The 26,595-nt window shown below is 37.5% G+C and overlaps 1 protein-coding gene across 2 annotated transcripts; it reads right to left on the reverse strand.

Annotated features, from left to right (window-relative positions):
• Positions 1-256: 256 nt before the first annotated feature.
• TMPRSS2 (transmembrane serine protease 2) lies at positions 257-26,029 on the reverse strand. 2 transcript variants are annotated; one of them, XM_025175397.2, is made up of 14 exons: positions 25,953-26,029; positions 15,378-15,434; positions 14,845-15,046; positions 13,829-13,915; positions 13,216-13,335; positions 11,731-11,860; positions 10,789-10,899; positions 9,471-9,514; positions 8,796-8,970; positions 7,247-7,422; positions 4,695-4,790; positions 3,780-3,922; positions 2,869-3,021; positions 257-1,739 (listed from the first exon to the last, which is right to left on the reverse strand). In XM_025175397.2, the coding sequence occupies exons 2-14, from the start codon at positions 15,390-15,392 to the stop codon at positions 1,728-1,730; spliced, it is 1,464 nt and encodes a 487-aa protein (XP_025031165.1). In that variant the 5' UTR covers positions 15,393-15,434; positions 25,953-26,029; the 3' UTR covers positions 257-1,727. The 2 variants fall into 2 exon arrangements, with proteins under 2 accessions (XP_025031165.1, XP_007441832.1); XM_007441770.4 differs by lacking the exon at positions 25,953-26,029 and adding an exon at positions 25,637-25,925.
• Between the last annotated feature and the right edge of the window lie 566 nt (positions 26,030-26,595).

Consider the following 26,595-nt stretch of genomic DNA (forward strand, 5'->3'; position numbering starts at 1 on the left):
CACCACTGTTACCAAGTCACTGCTGACGTGGGAGCACAGCTGACAAATCATCTGGGATGAAGCATGTTTTTACCCCTCTCCTCCCAACATCATTTAAAATGTACAATCTATGCTGAAATATTTATGCATATCTTTGGTTTATTCACCTTTATTCACTTTCCCTGCCCCAGTTCTCACTCATTTCAGTGAAGATCTGCCCTACATCTGATAAACTGTGCAGAAAAAACAAAAATAGCTATAAAGATAATACTGTATTTGTAAAAAGTTTATTTTTCAAGTTCTTTGAATACAAGACAAGGAACAGTGTATTTCATTCTCAAAACTTAAAAATTCCCTGATATGTACTAACTAAAATTGCAGTGACGATTAACAATTATGAATGATTTATATTAATTCATTATACTGCAATACATTTAATGTTTTCAGTAATCATTTCAATGGCACTTCACTATATAAAGTATTGCACTTTCAAAACCTGAAGTGGAATTTTCCCACCAACAAATATATTTTAAAAAGTGCTTTTCAATAGCAGCATAATTCATTATGTCCAAATCACAGGACTCATAGAACCAAGATTTTACTGCTGCAATAGCAGCCTTTCCTAACTTGGCATACTCCTAACATGCCAATGATTGGTGATTATACTAATCAATTTGTAAAATTTTAAATCTTTGCTTCTGTCTTCATTATTAAAACCATAAATAGGATTTTTTAAAGAAAAAAACAGACCAATGCAGTTTCTCAACACATTCCAATTTTGTCACTGTTTTATAAAACGAGGTAGTTATAATTAGATCATTATTTTTATTTTCCTCAGCTGAGTTTTCCTTTTTTCCCTGTTCCAGAGATCTGGAACTGACGGATTCAAATCAGTATGTAATGCACCTTCACAAAATAACTTTCTATTCTTTGCTTAGAAAAGAGGCAGAAGTGTTAACTATCCCTTGCTTATCACTTTCAGGTTCAACAGTTAAGGACCTATCTAGCACATGTCCAGCTGCCAGACCAGAAACAAAATTACTGACATTTTAGAATACTTGTTATTTTGTTCATTCTGCATCAAAGATATGAGCCTGGAAGTCCAAGATATTTCTATTTTTTATACCAAACTGATCTTGAATCTATCCACATATTTGGGAAGAGACATAGTGTTTATCAAATTGTATAGTTTCAGAATCATTAACACCAATGGGAGAATAAAAGTAATAAATACCTGAATACAAGAGATGCATAGTAATATTCAGAAGAAATATATCAAAATGTTCCCGTGGTTCTTTCTCACTTTAAAAAACTGGGCCATCCAGCAGCCCTGATATACTCAACATTAATACCCTAAATATTAAACATTATTATAAAACATTGAGATGTTGCATTTGATTTCAAAGGCAAAAACAGAATTGGTAATTTACCAACATGATTCTTAACTTAAAAATAAAATCCAACTGGTAGGGAATCTTCAGAAATAAAGGAAATCAGCAAGTAACTGGTAAAAATGGGTTTGCCACCTGACGTTAATACCAGATTCAAGAAAACAGGCTCTTGTGTAACTTCAGCTGCTTGATGTGATGGTAGTCAGTGCAAATGGAACCAGTTTGCAAACATTCCAATTACTATCTGCATATGAAGTGTTGAGGACCCAGAGTTCATTTTTAAAAGCACAACCAAGGATTTACAAGAAACAAAAGGACTGATCCACTCTTGATTGAAATGATTCAAAGGAAACAATATCATCTGTTTGCCTGTTAAGAAAAACAAACATATTTCAGAGATTCCTGTCCATAATTAGTCAGTTTCAAGATTGGTGACATATTCAAAGGGACAATCAGAACTTAAATAATATCAGTGAACATCCGGCAAAATGAAGGGTCTTTTATGCCCAGATACATGAACATATTGCGCTCTTGGATACATGAACACAGAGACATAATTTTTGTCATATGGAATTTTAAACTCCTAGGACATGAAAACCATAAATCACCACAGACAGTGGAAAAGAGCATGACTATATTTGTGTGTTTGTGGGCGTATGCTATGTGTGTTGACTTCTGACAACTGCCTGGACTAGTCCTTGAAGTTTTCTTGGCAAGGTTTCAGAAGTGGTTTGCCATTGCTTTCTTTCTAGGCATGAGAAAGAGTGACTGGCCCAAAGTCACCCAGCCAGCTTTCATGCCTAAGGTAGGACTAGAACTCACAGTCTACCACTTTCCAGCCTGGTGCCTTAACCACTACACCAAACTGGCTCTCTATGACTGTATACAACTTTGAATTTCTTCTCCACATAGAAATGTTACATAGGAATTGTGTCTACTTTTTGATGGTCTAAATGTCCATTGCAAATTTTATTTGATAAATTAAGTCAAAGAATCAGATGCCAGGAGATCCACATGTCACAGAAGTGGACAAATTTAATTCTAGAATGGAAGGAAAATGCCAACATTTTCTATGTGTTTAATATGTAAGTACTTATTGTATTTCCCCCCAGTAAATTAAAGAATAAGTTATGGACACAGCTGTAGCATGACTTGTCATTATGCAAGAACAAAATGGGGAGTTATAAAGCCAGACCCAAGTACCCAAAGCAAGTTCTAATTTTTGGTCAGGGAAAGTTGGCAGATAATTCTCTTGGTCTCTTTCCATAATGAGCAAGATCAATAAAGCAAGGGAGAAAAAACTGGGAGTGAGGGCTAATAGGACAAGGCAAATAGTTTTCTACAAATTGCATGAAATTAAAAGTCTCTTCCTCTAGACCAGTATTTCTCATCCTCCGTAACTTTAAGATATGTAGATGCACATTTTCCAGTTATCATGTCATATTTGATCACCATGAAAAGCAAGTTAGGGTTGCTCTACCAAATATTAGAAAGTTACCTGCATATTTCGGTAAATCCATTCTGTGAACATAGTAATGTTACCATAAACTCCAGGTTTAAATTGAGTAGCACAGCCTGTTCCCCAACTTGTGTCACCCACTAGCCACCACAAAACATTTTTCATGGTTACCAATGGACCACCGCTATCACCCTAAAACAAAATACAAGGCATAAACTTATTGTAGCATTTCTGCCTCAATGAACTGAATAAATATCCCATCTGAGAAGGTATACAAAATCTGACAGCTATTTCCAACTAAAATGTTATAGATTAACCAATGTTCTCTTAAAGGAGAACAGTTATGTATAATGAAAGGCTGTATCTTGAGCTTCAAGCAAAAGTTTCATGGAATGCAAAAGAAATTACCGATGTGTTAGGCAGAACTGAGTATCAGGTGGAAGGTTCTAATCTGAGGTTGCTGGGCCTGCAACCTCCTCCAAGAAAAGACTTCGAGTGTAATTTGCTGAAAGACTTCTGTGAAATATCATGTTGCAAAAGGTCTTAGCTCCACATAATTTGCAATAAAAAAGCAGGATACAGACAAGAAGCTATAGAGAAGGCAGGATGTCTGTTTTATATTAGTATCCATTATATTACATTTTTTTTGAAGCAAGCATTCCCTTAGTTGTATTAAGCTGTAACTCCAAAGGCACCCCTGCTTTCTCAGAACAATCTGATCATTGTCCATTTGGCTGGAGCAGAAACTGCAGGACACCCGGAGATGACAGAGAACAGCAATAAGGGAATTGTTACATGGGTTGTTTTTAAATTTCCCTAATTGTCCCTAATAAGAATTGTAGCCTCCCCATTTTTATTACTGATTCCACTTATTTTGGACTGTCCTATCTTGCATTCCACTACATGTCTTTGCAAAATTATATTAAAATACTTCACATTTCATAACTTACCTGACAAGAATCCACTTTTCCTTGTAAGTAGCCAGCACATATCATCGTAGGCAAAATGATTCCATTATAAAAATACCTTCCATTACATATAGATGAGTCTATCAGAGGTACAAGCGCTGCATTCAATTCTTTTGAAGTGTTACCTAAAGTTGGAGAAAGACCCAAGAATTACACATGGAAAAGCAAATACTAAATTTTCTCACAGCATTACCCAAAATGATGAAAAGTTCCTGGGCAAGGCTTATCTGGGTTTAATTTCTCCTCTATATTTTATTATTATCCTTTTTAGCTCATTCTTCATTTTTAAAAAATGCAGGGGAGCGGTCATTTTACATGTTTGGGCTCATTCACAAAACTGTATAAGGAAAATGTAAGTTGGGGGTCAGTAGTTATAGATCTCTCAGTAGATTTCTATGTGATTCACAGTGGATCACCAATTCCCACCTTTTCCACATTAAGAACTTAACTCTTCCTCCCCCTCCTCCCTCACTCCGTGTGTGAAAATATACATACACACTTCAGATTGGATTGTGTGAAAAGTTTCAGGAGCTTGGCTTTGGAAATGATTGCTAATTCCCAAGCTAAGATATGTTCAGAGACATGTTTATTTAATTCTTACTACACATCCACTTACCTTAACCAAGCATAAAATCTGTAGGAGACAAGCAGCTCATGTTCTTGTAAAGGCAGCAAATCTACTTCCCCATAACATATCCCAGGATAGACTCCTCACTATTTTATGATGCTTACAGCCCTCAGCTAACACTCTGCCTTAAACTGTTTGAAAGGTTTCTAGAACATGGAGGTCTAGTAAATAGTTTTTGGTTTTTTTAATTAGAAATAAAACAGCATTTCTGTAACACTGAAGAACTGGTAATAATTAAAAAATGAGGTTTTAATGGCAACTCATTTTACCTCCTTGGTATTTGGCTCCCCATCCAGATATCCAACACTGTTGGTCAGTCTCGAACATCATTCCAGCATTGGGCAAACAAACAGGTCCTATAAATTCTTTGAAGCAAGGACATGTTGTTAATCAGTAACCATCACAGAAAACAGAACTTGATAGGAAAACTTTGGTATTCTAAACCTGAAGATTGTCAGAGACAGACTTGGGCTTTTCAGATACACTAAAGTCCCCCAAAACAAGAAATCTAGGGTAGTCTAATGTCATATCAGAAATCACCCTGGCTGGTTCAGGAGGAGACAGCTGTGCAGAGGTGTGGACAGTATACTAGCAGAATTCCAAAATCAGCCATCCCAAATCAGCAACAAATTCTAAAATTGGCAGACTATTGGACAAAGCTGCTGGCCAGTGAGATGGCTCTCCTGTAGACTGCTATCATCTCTCACTCCTCCAACTGCATCACAGAGTTGCCTGCTGGATAGAGCCAGGAAAGATCAATCTCCTTCTCTTCTCTCAGACAGATCTCCATAATACAAGCCAGATCAGCACTTTCATCAATTAAATCCTAGATAACAAATGTTTAACCAGCAATTAACCTGGCTTTAAAAGTCAGAAGCTTTAAATTTAGGAGCCCTCCTTTACTAATACCTTGATTTTTCTTGGTTAGACAACAACCTGAAAGGAAAGGAGCTGAAAAGGAACTTGCTCTCTTTTTCTCTAATGGTGAGGCTCCCAGCAATAATATTTTATTGGTGAGTCCTGAATTAGCTTAACACTATTATAATCTTCACAACTTTCATATTTCACTGCATTAAGGTCCTCCATAACATGGCCTCCTAGCATGCACTCTTACATATTTAGTTTGTAAAATTTTAATTACTTAAAAATCTAAGATTTCAAGCAGAAGCTAAAGAGCTGTCTGTTGGGAATGGTTTAATTGAGATTCTTGCACTGAGTAAGTGACTCATGGATGGACTTGGTGGTTAAAATCACTGAATGCCAAGTTCACAAGTTTCCAGGTCACTCTTTGACGATATCTTTAGGAACCATAAAACCAAGCTCAGCTTTTCACAAACACCAGTAGATATGTCTACTCACAAATATCTGAACATACAATTAATTAAAATTAATATGGAAGAAATCTTCCTGTCCCCCTCCTGCCATAAGGGATCTGTGTCTATACAACAGTTACAATACAATACAATAACATATCCAAAAGTTGTAATCCCACCAATTATAAAAATAATTAGGGTGCACTCTCAGTGTTACCAACTATTACAGAAAGTAATCTAAAGTCAGTGTGAAATCTGAGGTTTTGTCAAGATTTTATGCTGGATGCTTTTAAAGCACTAGATAAAGCACTAAATTAATTTCATAATAATACTATTGAAAGTATTCTTATACTAAATGATAACATTTGATAAAGTGTTTATATATTTCTGATAAATGATGGGCACAGAGATGTTCATTCTTACCATGAACAACATAAAGATTGTATATACAATTGTAACAATTTTCTAGCATATGCAAACTGAATTTCATGGGACATACTATCATAACATGAACATTTGGGTTGTGCATCAGTTACGCCCTTTCCTGGATCAGGATGCCCTTCGAACAGTCACTCATGCCCTTGTTATCTCCCAGATAGACTACTGCAATGCACTTTACATGGGGCTACCCTTGAAGAGTATCCAGAAGCTACAGCTGGTCCAGAATGTAGCTGTGCGGGCTACTTTTGGAGCCCCAAGAAGGACCCATATAACACTGTTGCTCCGCAAGCTGCACTGAGTACCAGTTTGCTTCCAGGTCCAATTCAAGGTATCGGTTATCACCTTTAAAGCCCTACATGGCATGGGACCAGGTTACCTAATGGACTGCCTTTTCCCCATGACTTCAACCCATCCCACCTGATCACACAGAGAGGGCATGTTCTGGACCACCTTGGTAAAAGAGCTCTGACTAGTGGGGTCCAGAAGACGGGCCTTCTCTGCTATAGCCCCCACCCTTTGGAATATCTTGTCCCCAGAGGTGAGATTGGCCCCCTTACTCCTGGCCTTCCAGAGGAATTTGAAGACCTGGCTCTGCCATCTGGCCTTGGGTGGGGAGGGAAGACATCAGGTGTGGGGATGGCTAGCCCCTTAGAGGCCTGGCGTTTGCTGCTCTGAACCATCAGCTTCCCAGACTCTTTCTTTCTTAGTAATTGTTTTGTACAGGTTTTAGGTTTTATGTAATTGTATATTTATTTATTGTTTTAATGAGTTGTGAGCCACCCAGAGTCCCCCATTAGGGGGAGATGGGCAGGGATAAAATGAATGAATGAATGCTCATCAGACTAGGTCTGTCTAATCCAGCCTAAAATCTGTTATGAACATTAACTATGGACAACAGGAAAAAAATCATATTTTAAATTATTATGACTTGTCATACAACGTACTTTATTTTAAAAAATTGATACTGATATGATACAATGGGGGTTTATGCTATGTTGATTCCCATAGCATAACTGAGCTTCTAATAGTGCAGTTTATATTTTTTGATCAAGTAAATTAGTACATACCATTAAAACTTAGAGGATATTGTAGCTTCATAAGAGCAACATCATTATTTTTGGAAGCTGAATCATAGTTGGGATGAGAAATTATTCTGGCTACTCTAAATCCCTTTGAAGGAATCATTTCTGACTGTCTCAGAATCCCAGCATAAACTGTCCAGTAGGATGGATCAGAATGTGCCCTAAAAAACAGAATACAGACTAGTGGTTATTCAGTCAGCATCTTATTGCCTTATCAGTAACAAATGCCAAGCTATCAAGAACTTAATATATCCAGGTTAGAATCTGAAATATAGATAACTGAGAACCATGTTGAACTTCCTGAAAATTAAAGCTTTTGAAGAATATGGATAACTCATGATGAGAAGAAGGGAGACAGTAGCATAAAACAAAAGGGAGTATTTAAATAAAAGGGGATATGATATGATTTTACAGATATTTTCTAACAAGCATCATCCATTCTATTTCAGTAGAATTAGGCAAGTAATGTATATGTCCTTCATTCAAAATTGAAAAACAATTTCATCCAGACATCAAAGGGTGTGAAACAAGGCTATATTTTAGCCCCATATATTCTCTGATTAAACTTTCCAAAGAGTCAACACCATGCGTCCAGCCTAGATGGCAGACACCTCCCAATTCTAATTTATATGGAGAATGCAGTTCTTCTCTCCCTGGCATCCTACTGTAAAGAGGAACAATTAGTCTTCATTATGATAAATCCAAACTTTTAGTTTTCTCTAATAAAAGGCAAAAGCACAAGTGAATAATTGACTCTGATGAACTAGAGCAAGTTAAAAATTTTAAATATTTGGGCATAGTCTTTCAGGCTTCTAGGAAATTAAAGCTCATGTTATTTCTGTCACTTCTACTGCCCAGAGAAGTGCTATAGCTATAACCAAATGCTATAGACAACAAGGGGAAAACTACATTCTACCAGCAATTAAACTAAACCGTTCCTGGATTTTATTGTCAAATATTAGAGTGCCACAAGCCCTCTACTGCAATCTATACAATCTAACACAATCTAATCCTGAGTAGATTTTTTTTTCTGGAGCCCATTTTAATGCTTCCCCTTCCACACTATCAGTGGATAAATGTCAGAGACTTTGCCTTTGTGACTCTGGGAGATAGAAACTCTTGCCCACGTATTCTTACAGTGTCCCTTATATGATATCCTGAGATGCACTTTGCTCTTCCCAATTATTTCCAAATTTCAGGGTCATAAAGATAAATGTTATGTTCAATATCTTTTAAGGACTGTTAACTCTTCGCTCACATTCCAAGCTGCCAAATACATTTACTGAGCTATTCAACTGTATAAGTTGTCCTATTGTAGGAATTTCTTTTATTTTCTACTTTGTAATGCTGGTCAAAGGCCATAATAAAGAAATTTCAATTTCAATTGAAAACCATAAAAGCAGCTAATTGAAGTTGCAAGAGAAGTGTAAAATCATGTTATATATTTTTTTCTTTTCTTTTTCTTTTCTTTTGCAGAATAGTGTTGAAATAATTTTTAAAAAAAATGTTCTGAAAGAAATTGTTTAGAACTTACCCTTCTACACAATGAGCTGCTGTTACTATCCATTCAGGGGTAATAATAGACCCTCCACAGAGATGAGTCCTCTGGATATGAAGGCTGACTTGCCACGGCCATTCTCCACGCAATGCAGCATTTCCACCCACAATTCTGTTTTGGGGACTTGTACGTATATTTGATGTGCCACACCCTTGTAAAACGTAATTAAGAAAAACATTAAAATGATCTTCAGAGGTTGTTCCAGATACTAATTCCTGCTTTCCCTATGCCTGTTTTGTATCAACAAAAATGTTCATATTCATATTCTATCTTTCTTTGGAAGAATACAGTGGACATTGATTGTCCCATTTTAAAAATACAATTACAGTGCCTTTAGTCAGATTACACATGGCTGCTTTCTATCTCAGTTCATTATAAAAGCAAGTATCTTCATTTCAGAAGCGGCTAGAAGAACAAACAGCTAGTAGTTCTTTATTCAAGGGAACTATGGCTTCATACTGAGGCTATAAAAATGAAATCCCAGAATCCCCAAGTGAACTAGCATAAATGCATTTTGCCTAAATTTCAACCCAAATCTGTATAATTTACAATTACAAATTAATTTTTTTTCAAGTTAGTCACAACAAAAACAACATCTATCCAAGTAAAACACATATAATTTAAAAATTTAAGTATTATTATAGTACTTACTTATGCATCGCAGAGATACTGCATGCTCTGATGGACACCAGTTGCTGTAACATAAAAAAACCAAATCAAATTTAAAAATATGAACATAATGAATATATATTCATTTAGGCTTTTTATGTTTGCCCTCAATAGAATGGGAACCATTTCATGTAATCTTATTCTACACTTACACACACAGTAAGTAATAAAACAAGATTTGTAATAATGCCAAACAGTGTATAAATGTAGTTAATAAATAAACGTGAGCATAGATAAATATATAATTCTTCCCACCCAATCAGAAGATTCCTTCCTGGCAGGGTATCAGTTGCACAGAAATACATCCAATCAGCCCACCTATGGATTTGCATTATAAACACTCAAGTCCTATTCTATGAGTTCAAATATATATGTAGATTCCAATATCATGGGCGTAAGCATAAAGGGGGCATCAGGATTGATTTCATTCACAGGAATTTATCTCCACTTCCATTTTGGAATTCTAGACATCTTATTTCCTTGCAAATCTCTTTTCTGCTACCTCATCATAGCCAGTACTTCTTTACTAGTGGACTTTTAGGCACACACAGTTATCCCTAGAACTAGTGGATAAATAATTAATCTTCAAATGGTCTAAGAAAATCTCCAGATTAGTATAGTGAATCTTTGTACGTTAAAAAAGAGTGTTTCATTTGCAAGGACTATGTTTTAAAACCGTCTCCACATAGCAGCAATTGTATTTGAGCTCTAGCAATGCTGAAGTACAATGCCATTGCGATATGTTAATACTTAGCAGCAAAATTAAAATTAAAAGACGCTTGCTCCTTGGGAGCATGAAACTGAGCAAACTCAGGGAGGCAGTGAAGGACAGGAAGGCTTGGCACGATAGGGTTCATGGGGTCACAAAGAGTCGGACATGACTTAACGACTGAACAACAACAACAACACTTAGCAGCAATACTTTAGACTACCATGCACATAAAACAGATATATGCACATACACACACTGTGCAAAGGGCACTTCACACGGACACAGGTAAGCAAAGCACCCCTCTGAAATGCTTCTGCAAAGCAGACCCTGCTTTTAATCAACAAAGTGGAGCGAGCTTCCCACTTCACTGGCTTTTGTGCGTGCCTAGTAAATGGGCAGAAGTCTCTCTTTATAAGGCAAAGGAGCTCCATCCAATTCCTTGTCAAGGTGGAACAGTAGAATCCTGCAAGGTGAAGTGTTTTATGAGGCAGATTGCCCATAATGAACTCATCAAGGGCAGAGACAAACATTTATATATATATATACAGTATATGTACCTATATGTATAAAAAATATAGAAATCCACACCTGTTATACAATTTCTTATACAGGTCTATGTCCCCAGCACTAGTATTGACCCTCAAAATGTTTGCAGATCCACTGGAAATGGGGATTGCTTTGCTGTTGAAATAGGTGTTCCTGCCAAAAATATAACAATCAGTTAAATATGTCAAATCCCACCCAAATCCCTTCTATTTCAACAAAAAGAGATTCAACTTTAGTCAGAAATTAGATTAACTATGCTGTTAATAGTTCATTTTTCCCACGCTTTAACTATTACACAAAAGTTTTGGCTGTGTTTGGGATAATTCGGTATTATGCTTCTGGAATCACACTTCCTCAATATAAGCAAAAGTGACAGAAATCTCTATTTGCAGCATTTGAATCCAACACTGTAAACTTTCTGAAAGATTTTATGTACTTTATCAAAATTAAATTTTGATTCTTTCAGCCAGCATTGTCACTACTTGAGTGTAGAAACTTTGCTCAGTGGCTGAACAAAACTACTTTTTCCTCTGCGATATCTGGAAATAAATTCGTAAGCTCCTCCAACTTAGACTAAAGTACTCATAGTATCAAATATGGTTAGGGAGTTCTACCCAAAAATAATCTACTTCAAAATTTCACCATACAGAAGTCAGTGTATGAGGCCCAATGTCAGCTACCAGTGCCCTACCCTGATACAATTTCTTCTCTGCTCCTTAGCAACTGGTACCACAACTCTTATTCCAGATCCTTCTCGGATCTCTGCCACTTTCCATGGCTTAAAGGACAGGATGAAGCTAATAGGACCCTGACTCTTTGGGGTTAAAGCAATAAGACAATGAACAAGAGTCTAAACCAACACAATAATTTAAGCTGGGGGCAGGGAACAGATACATCTGATAATCTTTTAATTGCATTCAGCTAAGCAATTTATTCTCTGTATATTACTGCAAAAGAATAAAGAAAATTCAGTATATTACTTACGAGTTATATCCCAAGTCTTCACATGCGGTCTCTCCATATTTATCATTCCAATCATCATAGCATATAGAGTACCAATCTTTGTTTTCAGATAAATAGACTTCCAAGAGAAATTCTGGTCCATAAAGTCTAACTACAATAATAAAAATGCATTAATGATAATGATGTTGATGTTTTTGAAAGTTTTAGAACATAGGAAGCTGATATATAAAATAATTTAGTTTCCACATATCCAAAGAGTTATTCATTCAGACAAGCACAAACGCACTGCAGCAAACCAGAACACCAGAAAAAGGAGACAAACCACCTATACATTTCCAACAAAATGGATACCCACACAACACTATCAAAAAGTGTCTGACCACTCAATCCACTACAGCACAACCAACACAAACTATGAAAAGAATAACACTGCCATACATCAAAAATGTCTCAGAAACAACCAACAGACTATTACAACCACATGGCATCACTGCAGCACACAAACCAACTAAAGCCCTTCAAAACATCTTAAGTAAACCAAAAGATCCAGTAGCCCAAGAAGAAAAAACAGGAGTGATCTACAACATACAGTGTAAGGACTGTAACAGCTACTCTGCTAGGCAGAAGACAAATAGTCTCCCATATATAGACTTATTATTCATATCAGCCCACCAAACTATTTGTTCAAGTAATGACAAATTAGATATATCTAAATATCTAAAAATCCCCAATAATCAAATTCCCATTGTCTAAACGCAACATTTACCAAAATTGGCTTTCAGGGATCACAGGTTTTTCATTCATACTGTGCAACAATTACTGATTATCATTTACTCTACCAATCAACAAAAACATGAACAAATGTTTTAAATTTTTGCCATTTAGTCAGAAAACAACTACTGGTTGTTTTTGGGTGACTCTTGGTTGAATTTTCTGTGATTGACAAGTGATTACTTAACATCAACAGAGAACTTGCTTTGTCTTTGTCAGATGGAACTAATCCACAAAAAATTACGCCACAGTAACTATATTGATCTAAGGTGCCATAACCCTTCAGTTTTATTGCTATATGCCATCACAATTTTCCTTCTGGAAATTACCATTCTACTGCAGAGTTTTTGCACTTCTCTGAAACATACATAAACATCTTTATAGCCTCTAATGTATTCATACAATTACTGTGCAAAGGTGCTATAACTGGAAATAGGTATCAGCTTATTATTGGCTGACAATATGGCCAAACTATATTTTCCTATATTTGTAGGTTTTCCACAGCTAATCCTGCAGATTCTGGATAGGGTGAGGAATCAGGTTGAGATAAGCTATACTACTGTAAAGTTTCTTGAAAGACACCAATAGCTGCTATCCATGAGATTAGGCTGATTGCAGCATTAACTCACTAGATATAATTAAAGTGTGATGAGGGTGATTAAAGTGTGTGAGGGTGAAGGGGGCAAATTTATAGGCAAATTTTCAAGGTCAGAAAGTGTCATTATTCAGTCTTACCACAACGGTTTTCATCTTCACCATTAGGACAATCTTTTTTTCCATCACACCACTGAGATGGTGTTACACACACTCTTGTTGCACCACATTGTATCTTGGAGCCAAAACAACTATCTATCACTATGAAGAAATATAGGAATATAATGAGATCACAAAAATAAGCTACCAAAGGCACTATTTTAAATGTATATTCTGTTTTATGGATTATCGTACAAACAGTAATTTAAGCACATTCATCATGATGTCTAGTATTGTCAATTCCTTTGGATTTTAGATGAGATCTTAAAGCAATAAAACAAGAAGGTTATGGAAGTTTTCCAGTCATCTGAAATTTTATGTAAATGTTAATGGTTCTAAACCACACATTGATCGTTATTATCAGAAATGGAAGGACTAATTAACTTTTATGTTAAATAATTTCACCAAAAGTGCTATTATAGTGCCATCAGAATTAAATTGTTTCTAACTTCAAAATCAATAAAGCAAGGAAGGACAGTGTAATGGCATAAAAAACTAAAAGCCACCACCCTACAATTTAAGCAGAAGGACATAATTAGTGAGTGGAACGGCCACATCAAAATATTGCATAATTAACACTTTTATGCATTCTTACCAAAATACCAGATGAGAAAAACAGAAATTCCAGCTCCTATTATTAGTATTGCAATTGATAGAAGGAGACACAATGCCTTTTTGGTTCCTGCAATTAAAGAGAAAAAAAAAATAAGTGTCCATGTAATTTTAAAGGAAGTTTGTTTCAAATGATGCCATCAGTTTATTAAATATCTTTAACTAATAATGGAGTTAATTCCTATTATTAACTGAATATGAACACGTTTTGATATAACTTGAGAATGATTCCCCAAATTGTGCTTCCGTATTATTACTTGCCACGCTAACCATGGCAGCTGATCTCTAATGAACCTGACAAACCTCAGCCTTCTTTCCAACACTGATGTCCATTTACTGATCTTTTTGTGAGTCACTCTGGGAGACTTCAAATGAAGAACAGATAAAAATGCTATGAACAAACTGTTGGTTTAGATCTTTGGCCAGCTCCCATCGAAACCTCCGCATTATACCACTTAAAAAATGTCTGTTCTCCTAGCTATATTGGAAAAATAAACTATAACATGAAGCATACATGCTAATCTTTGTTTCATGGAAAGTACCATTGTTTTATTTTGCACCAAAGAAACTGAATAAGCCAAAATACTTTGCTTAGATTACTTTACTATAAGCCCAGCCAAAATAGCAAGCACATTCTCTACAGCCACAGTGCACAGAACTCACACACAAGGTCTTTTTGGAACTTAAAATGGAAAATCTACCCCATAAGTATTTATTTTCCTTTTTAGCAGTAAAATAAATTACTTAAATATGCATTATTTATTAAATGTCTTTTTATGACACCAAAAATCTGCTACCTAGCCAGGGCAATTTGAAGGTCAGAAGTGAGGGTCCCAAACTCATAAATTACTTACTTTGTACAGTTGCAACAGTAGAATCATAATCAGGTAAAACATGTTGGAAACATATAAATTAACCAAAGAATTCTTAAAACATAGCTAAATAGGTCTAATTTGCATCAAAACATTTTTAAAAAAATAAATGGGAAGCAAAGCTTACTTGGTGTGCATTTTGCAGATTTGGCCTGCACTACTGGCACTGGAATTGACTGTTGAGTAGAAACTCTCGGAACATAATGAGGCCCTGATGAAGGATAATATGTAGGCGTGTTATGTAGATACACATTATAGTCTCTGGGAAATCTTGGAGGAGCAACATTTTCTGCCTGGTAGGCATAGTTTTCATAATATGGAGCTGGCCTCTAAACAACCACAACAAAAATACAAAAATGGAAAATAATATAGGCAGCAGTTGAAGGTGAAAGCTTCTATAACCCAACAATAGTACAGTGAAGTATAACTATCTAAAGATAAAAACCAGAAGTCCACAAGCTCTGGATTGCAAAAGTGTTTGCTTTTTAATAAAATGAAAAGGCGCTACCAGATTCCTTCTGGTTGTCAGCTACCACAGACTAACACAGCACTCCTCCACCAGCAACTAGCTAGCACTTGGAAAAACTTTTCCCACACACAGGAATATTTTTACCAACCACCCTATACTGTAATAGCATACGTTTGAGACAACTCACTTACCAAGTTAGATGCCATCTTGATTTTCAGCAACTGAATTATGGCAAGTTTGTTATAAACCTATGAAAATAGAAAAAGGTTTTCTACTTTTGTTTTTATTACAAAATAAAATTTCAAATTATTGAGCCCTTATTTTAGTGAGGCTATGTATCACATTCCAGCATACACACAAAAGTAAACAAATACATGGTCACTGGAAAATTATTATTTCTCTAAAAGCTCAAGTGCCTACAATTCTGGATTACATTTCATTCCCATAGCAGACTCTTATCTATGATCAAGCAAAACAGGGAACATTTATTATTTTGCTTATGGTGTATGTATACCACCCATAACAAAGATATTAGGTTGGCTCCTAATAAAATTTAGACATTAAAAATTTAAATGGCAATAAAATAGAAATACAGCAGTTATAAAAAAAAGCAAAGAGCGATTTAAAGAATGGAAAAAATAAAGCATTAACTAGCATTAAGGAAAAGAAAACACATCAGCCTCCCTGAGGGAGATCCCCATGGGAAAAAAGTTCTCAGAATATGTCAGAGAACAATGGTGTAATTAAATACTGTACATGCTTGCAACTGAGTAATTAATTCTGGAGATTAAGCCTTGGCAAAACTGATCAGAAAAGCAGACACAAGACTAAGATATTTTGTTATTAGCATTTGTGTTTAATCTAAACATAGAAATTACTATTTTAAATTGTGAATAATTGGAATGATCAGTGATGGTGGGTGAACACTCTTTTTCCTCTTGTAGGGTATGCACTAAAATTGAAGGAGGCCCCTTTTTCTACCCTATCAGCCCTTACCCACAAGTGTACTTCTACAACTTCATTAAGCAGCTGAAGCACCAACACCTTACCTGAGCAACATTTAGCAAACTTTCTGTTACAAAATCTGATTATAAAATGTAAGTTATCCATTGTTATATTTTTTCAAGTTTTTGTGCAGTTGTTTCTTGTTTGTCTCGTTTTTTCCTGTTTATTAAATAAAGTCTAAATCAATCAATCAGCCATGTATGTATTAACAAGAAGCCATAAACATAAAAGTGTAACAACATGACAGACACAACTGGTAATAGTATGACCCCAAAACGCAGCCAAAGAAGTTTCTGCATGAGTATTCCTTATTAACCTTGGAAGCCCTCCTTAACTATTGTACATATATCTTGAAACTTCTAAACATTTCATTATAATAGATAAATATAACTTGATGTTGCTTCATTTACACAACTAAAATTCCAAAATGCCTGAATTCTATTAGCAGTTAATGACATTTGAGTGTATTTTCTTGTGCTTCCAAATGTGTGTTGATGCTTTTATGGCTGTCATTTACTTAGGCAAATTGGGTGATAATTTTTATTACTTATGTTTGTCAACAGATTCCCCAAGGCCAGCAATTTCTTCAAAGCAGATACCCTGAAGGGGCACTATATTTCAATTTTCAAATAAGCAGCAGCCCAAAACTATCCCAAACCACAGTTATTTCTGATGCTGCTTTATATGATTGCTAGTCATACCCCTTCTTCAAGCACCAATCAGGAGGCAGCTATTTTCCCAATATTACAACTTAGTCATTTCAAGATGGAGGTGTAGGTGGAATTTCTAAGTTTGAAGGTTCAAGCCCTGGATATTTTGGGGTCATTTTTCTTCCCAGCCAGGTCTGGGAGTGGGGTGGGGGGAGCTGAGGGGCATCAGGTTCAGAAACAATAATTGCTTAGGGGAGAAACAGGAGAGAATAATGTAGTCAGTTGTAATGACTATTCAACAAAGGCAAATGAAACAAGCAAATATGGCAGAAACCAAAAGAATCCAGAAAATACAGTGGAAGATGCTGTTTACTGGTGTTGGTACATGAACGCTAGGAGCCTGTGGGCCGAAATGAGTGAACTGGAATGCCTGCATATAATATTTCTATACATTGTATTACTCTTTCATGACACCCTGTAACTACAGGCAAGACAAATGACATTTTTTAAAAAAATTCTAATAAAAATGCTTAGAAAATAAACATGTTTGTAAATCTATCAGTCTTTCCTTTCTTATAAATGCATTTTCCACATTATTTTGTGCACTTTTTCTCAAGTTTCTTCAATCAGAAAACTCAGAGTGATATAGTAGGAGTTTCCAAGGGTCTTTGTCATGTCTCCACAGACCATGTCCTGGTAATTCACAAATAATCTGCATGCTGAAAACCAGATCTTTCTAGATACTTTTCTTTTGAGTCAGGCACATGTATTCAGGTCAGTAATTTACAGCTTTAACTATACAACTGGAATTTTAAGAACATACAAGGAAGTAGCAATCAAAACCAACCCAGTGAAATGATTGACACAAGCAGCATATGTCTGAAGGAAAAATCAAAATAGAGTACTAATTCAACATCTCTAGTGTTACTCAGATACACATCAGGTAATTATTTTAAAGTTATGTGATGAAGTTCACTGACCATACAGTTTCCAAGGGCTAATGTTAGTAACCAGGATAATTCCAGGTAGAGATTTACTGATCTGGTCTGTAATTTATGTACATAGTATACTGTTTTTTCCTAGTGAACTTTCCTCAGCATACCTTTTTTCCTTAGGCAGTTCTCCCTCCTTTTTCAAAAATTCTTTCCAACTCAAAGGAGCATTGGAAAGACATTATGGAAAGGGACTCAGAATCCTGCCACCTGTCTATCAGCAGGGTAACTCTCCAAACATCCAACAGAACAGGGACAAATTTGATATGGTACAAAAAGCCAGCAAAAGAAAGATCAAGTTTGAAAAGGAGCTGTATCTCATTATGGGCTGTGGAGGAAAAAATCCCCTCAAATCCCCTTTACCCATCTCTATGGGACAGCAAGTGGGCAGTCACTTGGAATGCTACCAGTTCCTTCATTTGAAGTGCCCTCCTTCTCCCTCACAGTCACATGGCTCAGAGCTGGGAGTATGTAGTCCATCCTGTACTTCCCACATACGCACAAGCAGATACACAGAGCAGACACAGACACGGAGATGCAACACGTTACTTTGATGCACAGAAAACACAGATGCCTCCTACAGCTATTGCTGGTAAAAAAAGCCATGCTCTGCATTTTTCCCTCCATTTGATTAAATGTATTAATGTATTTCCCTCCATTTGACAAATAAGTATTTTGAACCAGGCGCTAACAGAGAAGAAACCATGTGTTACATGGCTATTCATGCTGTAATAGATTCTATTTGGGTGGATCATGCCATATCATATGAAAAGAAATCTTTTATAACACTAATTCTAGTAGTGCTGTCCTAAGCCTTAGACTACAACACTCAAAGCTACCTTTGAAGAATTTCTGACATATCAGCACTGCCTCAGATTAATAAAACTGGTTAAATCGTTGTCAGCCCTTGCAGCAGTTCAAGTCAAGAAACAGATAGGATTACAGGCATCCTCATTTACTGTTGTAGGGTATAACAACAGTATCTTGAAAACCTGTCCAAGTTTCTCTCTGCCCATTTTCTCATGACTGAATTGTCTTTTTTCCTGATGAATGGCTCACCCATTCCTTTCTCAAAGCTGTCTCTACATTACTTTACTATTGTCTACATATTTCATTTTGGGTGAGGGGAACAATTTACCTTGGACTATACAGCTTCCCGTAGCATGGGGAAAGCACACATTCCTGCTAAATAACAGTACAGAAATCATTTTCACATTTTAAAACAGGTTTCCATAGTTCAATACCCAAATATATGCTTTGCACCAAGAGGTATGAGGCCTCTTCAGAACTTAGGCTCAAACCCAAATACCTGCAGGAAGGAAAAGACTCAGGATAAACAGTATAAGGGTAAAGCAATAGTTTCACTAGCCTAAAGCACCTTTCACTGTGTTTCACTTTGTTTCCAGAGATGGAACTACTGTATGTTTTATCTTTTACCACTAAAACAAAAAAATCATGTTTAAGACTAAAAGCTGTGCCACATGGCAGAATAAGATGCTGTCATCCAGTGCAGGTATGTTGCAGCCAGGTGCCCCATGGTAAAGCTGCGTAGACAATGCGGCAGCACTGTGGTGATGCCATGGAGAAGTCTCCTGTGGGACTGCCAGCCAAATAGCCACAGCAGTTCCACACTTATGCTCCAGAGGCAGCTCTTCCACAGGGCTGCTGGCTGCAGACACACAGACATGTCCAGCAATCTCCCCAGTGACCTCAGAGCTGCTGTGCCAAAGCTGTGGGGGACAGGCAGCTGTACTACCCCCCACTTCAGTGCTCCAGCACCAAAGCCTTTGGGAAATTCTTGCAACGTGTCCAGCTGTTTTCTGGATAATCAACAGACACATGTATAAAAAGCCCCTCCCCCCCATCGGCAGATGCTGCCTGAACCATAAAAGTGGGCAGGTGCTGGCTGAAGACATGCTTCTACTGCACTCCTCTTCTCCTGTAGCAATGGAAGTGGAAAAAGCAGATTTTCAGCAGTCCATGGGGAGAAGTGGGTCTTTTGGGGTCCTGAGAACTGGAATTAAAAAGATTTGATTCTCCTATTTCTCTCTCTTGTCCTCCTCTGCCACTGATGACAGAGAAGGTAGGGAGGACAGCTCTGTTATTGCAGGTTCTCTGATAGCTTAAACACATCACTCTGTGGGAATGAAATCCTGATTGCAGAAAATCCATTTTCCCCACCTTATTCCATGGTGGGAATGGGTTTTTTAGATGCCACTTCTCACATGGATTGGCGGGAGAAACGGGAGAGATGACTTTTGGGCATGGTGGGAAGGCCCTGACTTTTATGCTGCCAAAAGGCAAATGGCCTTGAAAATCAGTGGCCAGGAATGGGGGAGGAGGCATCCCCCCCTCTTTTCTTACATCAGTAGGCCACATTTCAGATGGTATAACTCATGCTGAGAGAACCTTAAGAACACCACTTTTGAAAGATGGACAGAAGATCCCTATGCAGTGGGCAAGTTGTGAAGTTGCACATTCATATACTCAATAAATGCTTTTAAATATTTTAAAATGTTTTAATAGGTTGACTTTGCATGACAGCAAATAGGACATATGAATGATCCTTTACTTTATGACTAACAAATTATCCAACCTTTTCACTAAGCTTTAAAAGGACTTAATAGCAGTAAAAAAAAAAAAAAAAAGTATATTCTTGCTAGATGAGTTTTTTGAGCCAGTTTTGCCTTAATAACCTACAAACATAACATTGTCAGTTCTCTTGATTGTATCAAATGAGTGGGGACTTCCAGGGAAGAAATGGTGAACTGAAGATGACTGTGGTGGAATGAAGAGCTGGCGAGTAGACCAACTCTTCATAATTCCTCTCCAGACAAGGAGAGGACTTGAGTTCACCCAGAAGTGCTCCATACAGTTGCTCTTCACGAGAAGACTGCAAGACAGTGGTCTCTGTGGGTTTAGAGCTCTGGGAGATGAGGGAATAACTATTTTATTCAAAGCACAGTTGGCACCTTCAAGGACACTGGGTTTGCATACTTCCTTTTCTAATCACTTTCGGAAATTGCTTGTTAACTGCTTTTCAGCTATTAGGAACCTTTGGATCAACAAGTTTGAAAACACAGGCTGAGTTTCCTTCAATCGTTAACGAAGAAGTGTTAAAGACGTAAAAAAAATTGGGGGGGGGCATAAAAAACAAAAGGATGATTAGAACTTTAATTTTGGAAAGTTACCAACAGACTAAGGGTCCAGATGGATTTGAAATAAGATTTTGGAATTAATTATAAGAATCCTTCCAGTTGGAAAATGCTTTTGTTTTGAATTCTCTTAAAAAAAAAAAAAACAGGATAAGACTTTGAAGGTTGGACACTAGAGGGAACCAGAAGGAACTAAAGATTACAATTAAAGGAAAAACGCTTAAATTTGACTTACTAATACAGAATGAAGCAAAATATTTTAATGCTGGACATATTGAAGGATATTTTTGAACAATGGACCTAGAAGTTAATTTTAAGAGTGTCTGCCTCTACAGATAGACTGTGTTTAAAATATGTTATGGAAGGGAACAAGTTTTACCATTGAGACTGATCTGACAGTGGATTTAAAAATGACAGGCTACAAGAATGATATGGAAAAAGATGCTACACTGGACATACAAAGGAAACTGGCTGTCTTAATAATTAAAAGGGATACACAAATAACAAATCAAGACAGTGATCTGGAATTAATATACAATTTAGCTTTGTAACCCTGAGGTGGAAGTTTGAATCTTCTCATCAGGATCAGATGAGAAAAATGTAAATAGTTTCAGATGCTTTGGGCAATGTTAATTGTCAGGGTTCAAAACTTCCTTTATGCCAAGCTGTTTTGTAGCATACAAATGCACTTAAATAAAAATGCATTTGCTGTGTGCATACCTTAAAGGCTATCCATTTGGAAGGGTCTCTTCAAGTCTAGAGATACAGGAAGTCAAGAGTCTCAGTTTCCTAATGCATCCTCTTAATTAGATGTTTTCATGTACAGGAATGTTCATGTATTTTACCTTAGGGTTACACAATATACTTAAATTACCTATAAAACTCCACTAAGCCCAAAATTCCCACCTTGCTTCTCAGATGACACATTACTGCATTGACCACTTGAGGCCCTTGATTCAAAAGTTTTAAATTATTTTAATTTAATTTTTTAAGCTGCAGTTCCTAGTTGCAAAAGAAAGAAGAAAAGCTGTCTAGTATTACATTATACTTTTAAGCACATCTAGACAAAAGAAAGGTTCTATCTATATGTATTAGTACTATCTATATGTATTAGATATCTGTAAACAATTTATAATTAGACCACTGCCCAGCATCTCTAGAAAAAAGTCAGTAGATACTGATGTATTTCTAACAAAGGAATGTCCAAAGGATATCAAATATGGAAACATCCTAAACAATAGGGATGAGTTACACTCTTTAAAAAAAAAGCAGTAATTTGGAGTCTGACTTGGTCCTGAGTCATTCACCTGCCAATGTGAACATATGGCCTATGAATATTCCCCCTTTACTCTATTCTAGCAGTTGGATTGAGGAAAATAACACAGTGCTATGCAAGCTATAGTTTCCTCTGCTTCCCTTTCCTGGCAGTTAGAAACTTCTGACTAGGAATATTTGAGAACCAGGCCGGGCCCAATACATTTCCCTGCCTAAACAAAGAACAAGATGTCCCCATCTGTTCCACATATCTTGGTTAACTGGACGAGCAGTTGAATCTGGCTGCAGCGCTGGCAGTGGAATTGTATTTCCTGCTACAGCTGAACGCAGTAGTTTAACTGCTGGGACATGTGCAGGATACATTATATATGCACAGCTCTCGTGTTGCTCCCTAGAAATGGCTGCTCAAGATACTCATCTCACTCAGCCTAACATCAGAACCCAACACATTCCAGTTTTTACAGCTTTCTCTTATAGCAAGCAGGTACTAGGGACATGGAAAACAAGGTGCTTTCATGTTCCAATTTTTCCTGGAATGGGCCAATTTGAGTATCCAGGTGGGGGGGAGCACCATTTGAACATTTTGAGGACAATTTCAGAAGATATTCTCCTGGTACACCAAAAGCCACCATTCTTGGAGCACATGGATTCGCCTCTTCTACCCCCTTGCACATTCCTAATGAGTATGTACTACATAATTTAACCATGTTTACTTAGCAGTAAGCTACTCCCATGTAAAGTGTACAAAAGATTGAGTCTCAGGTGTCAGTTAGGATTGACACTTGAGATTTAATTTTATGTACACTTACATGGAAATACATCCAAACTGAAATTTGCTTTTCAATTTTTCTGTATTATTTATTAATTTTGGGAGACATATTTATTCTGCACATAATTTTTACATGAAGGGTTATGTTATCCAGGAGGAAAAGCAGAAAAATCCTTCTTGGAAAAAAATTGTTCTATGGGTAACCAGCACGTAGCTTTTTTGTCTTCATATTTTTTAGCTTTTAAAAAACAATATAAAATACCACAGTTAAGTTTTCCTTGAACTACACACAGCAACTTTGTACTCATACATACTCCTGAACTACACAAAGAGACTCATATAGCACACCCAGATGACATGGCAAATTTATGCAGAACTTCTTCCTCCTTGGTTAGTATTTCAACTACCTTCACGAGGGTCTGCACTCATGTTCACTTTCCCTCTCTCCAGGAAAACCTCACCATTTTTCTAGAAGATCACCTGATCTTTAAGACATTATAAGAAAAGAGCCATGTTAGCCATTGTCAAAAAATCAGAAGGAGTCTAGTAGCCCATCTTCTGACTTACACATTTTTAAAAGGCCTAAGCTTCTGTAAACAACTCTTACAACTACAACTGCTGATAAAGTATGCTATAGTTCATGAAAATTTAAGCCTTTTTAATAAAATTTTGTTTGTTGGCAACAGTACTACCAGACTCCTTCTGATTTTGATCCTTCAGAATGAGTTTTAGGAATAGTACATTGGGGACAGGATAGGAAAATGAAAATAGTTTCTTTCCCCCATTTACGTATAGATAAACTCCACTAGATCAGAGTCGTTTTTCACAGCAGAAAATGCCTGAAGCCAGTTCAGAGTTAACAATTATCTTCAAAGGGAGATAGGATGAAAGTGGTTGACTATCTCAAAAATAAGATCTTTCAACTAGCATACAGCTGATGGTTGTTCCCATTAAACTAGTATTTACACAGCAGGTGTTGGAAGTACTTCACATACCAATGTCACTTTACACTAAAGCAAATAAAGTAACTGACCTTTATGGTTATGATTTATTTTCTACTTATACAAACAGTAATTCATGAAACAGACGGAAATCCCAACTTGATTAGAAGGGGCAAGGTGATCTCTTTACTTTCCAAACCTAATTCCCTAGCTCTTTCACCCAGTTTAGGCAAGCCTAAATGGCAGGTCTTCTCTTTATCAAATGGGGCTTCTCAATTAGTATACTGCTAAGGAAGTGCCACATGCACTACAAAAGAAGAAACAATAAAGCAGAAAAAGAACCAGTAAGACATCATATATCACTCTCCAGGTCTGCTATCACATATTAGAATAGAAGATTACAATCAATAATATGAATAGTCCAATCTTCAAACTCTGTTTTAAATTACTTTAGTTGCACGGAATTCTGACATTGAAAGAAAATCATAATATGCATATAAATTCAAACAATATTTGTATTGAAAACCTAACTTCCTTTGTGATTCAAAGATCACTGGTAGTCAATAGTTTAAATCCAGGGTATTAACCTGCATCCCACTAATGTCCAGGAAATAAAATCAATTTAAGTACAAAATAGTTTGCAGAATGAAACTTGCACCACCTTTTGAAGAAACATAAAACTTTGGTCACAGAGCAAACACCCTAGTGCCAGCATAGTTCAGCTCACCAAGGGAACCCAGGCTCAAACAACTCTGCTCCTAAAGAACCCTGGTCCATCTTTAGAAAGTCACTAGCTACGCTTGCATGAAATATGCAGATCTGGAAATGATTTAACCACATTTTAGCCTGGTGTGCTGTGGGAACAAAATCCCTGTGGTACTGCAGGGGTTAAGGGGTCACCAGTATGCTGCCATAAATGCCCCAAAAGAAGAGAGAGATCATCATCACGTTCAGATGAAGACACTGAATAATGGAAATTACAGAGGAAGTTCACATCCGAACAGATGAATAACAATCCCTACAGTTCACTCTACCCATGATATGCTGGGAAACATCACAACACTTTTTCAGCTCTCGCCATACAAACTGTGTATTATATGCAAGACTGGTTCCGAATAATTCAGGAGAAACCACAGGTGCTGGGGCTATAGCCCTGGAATGCTTTATCAGACGCAGAGAGAGGGAGGGGTGCGGATCGTTTCAAGCACAAGGGTAAAAACCGAAATTAGCAGTCTCCTCCTTGAATAATTACGTAAATCAGAAAATGACCTGCGTTTGTCTTCATCCCACCTATCTCATTTCTCTCGTTCATAAAGAAAATTGACGGTTTTGTCTACCCATTCGCTTCTAGCCATAATGGCAATGGCCTCGGGAAGGCCATTGCCATTATGGCTAGAAGCGAATGGGTAGACAAAACCGTCAATTTTCTTTATGAACGAGTAGTTTGCAGTCTGTGCGTGCCACAAAGGACAAGAGAAAGCGAGACCAACGACGGCACTTCTTGGGATTCCCAGTTTTCCGTTAGAAAAAGAAAAGGCTAGAAAAGGGAAGGCGGCCACCTGGGAAGCAATAGAACAGCGCGCAGCACCCAGCCCGCCGCCGCCCCCCTCCCGCCTCCTCGAGCCAAGCGGGCCCCCTTCCCCAGACCGAGCCCAGGGCTTACCTAAGAGAATGGGCACGCGACGCGGAGGGCTTCAACGCCTCCGCGGCGCGTCCCAGACTCCCCGTCGCTCACTTTCAGCCGGGCGCCGGTAGACGCGCACGCCCTCCTCCCAGGGGGAACGAACGCGCCCCTGGCCGCCACCCGCACCTAGTAGCGCCCTTTCTGGAGGTGCGAGCGAGAACCGCACAGGTCGCGGAACCAGACAGCGCCAGGTTGTACCGCTCGGGCTTCGGGAGCGTTTGTGTCACGGCTGTGCAAAAGGCCCTCCCCTTTATCACTTAATACTGCCAGGAGGGCCCAACCCGCTATTATTCACCTGCAGAAAAGGAGAGCGCAGCGCTCGCTGGGCAAATTCAGGCAACTTCTGTCGTGGAGGCGGAGCTTAAAACTGCAATCCATCGCACGCCTTACCTGGAAGTAAACTCCACTTGAACGCAGGCAGGGCTTACTTCTGAGCAAACATACCAAGCATCGCGCCGGAACTAGCTACTCCCAGACTTGCTTTCCAGTAAGCGTACTCTTCGTGTAGCCTCAAGGACAGGAAATCTGAGCAGGAACAACAGCTTTTTAAATTATTATATCACGTATGTTAATTAGCTGACTAGTGCAAGAATAGTTGGTTATCACTGGCAACTTTTTGTGAATGGTCTCGTTAATAAATAGTTATCACAATATCTTTATAATTTGTTTCTCTCTGACCCCACAATTTATAATTCCTCCTGTGCGGATCTGTGTTAACACATCAGCTGTGTTCCTGCAACATGGTTTTCTGCCCAAATTCACACTGAACCATAAATCACCCTGGAGGCTGGGTTCATACACCATACTGGGCTAACAGGTGGCTCTGCATGTCCTGGGAATACAGCTTTCATGATGCCACTGATGAAAGGAGCAGTAATCCACAGAGCTAATTTTAAGGTGCTGTGTGGGAGTCCACAAGCCCTAGTTGACATTGAGGT

Source organism: Python bivittatus, unplaced genomic scaffold (genome assembly GCF_059951505.1).
Source record: "Python bivittatus isolate LINGU-HERP-01145 unplaced genomic scaffold, Pbiv_v1 ctg000350_np1212, whole genome shotgun sequence".
In the NCBI taxonomy this organism is placed as follows: Eukaryota; Metazoa; Chordata; class Lepidosauria; order Squamata; family Pythonidae; genus Python; species Python bivittatus.

Excerpts from the sequence above, each read along its gene's own strand:
- TMPRSS2 (XM_025175397.2), bottom strand. Across the intron at positions 10,900-11,730 it reads GAAGACTTGGGATATAACTC|GAACACCTATTTCAACAGCA; the intron begins GTAAGTAATATA and ends TATTTTTGGCAG. Across the intron at positions 3,022-3,779 it reads GAAAAGTGGATTCTTGTCAG|GGTGATAGCGGTGGTCCATT; the intron begins GTAAGTTATGAA and ends ATTTTGTTTTAG.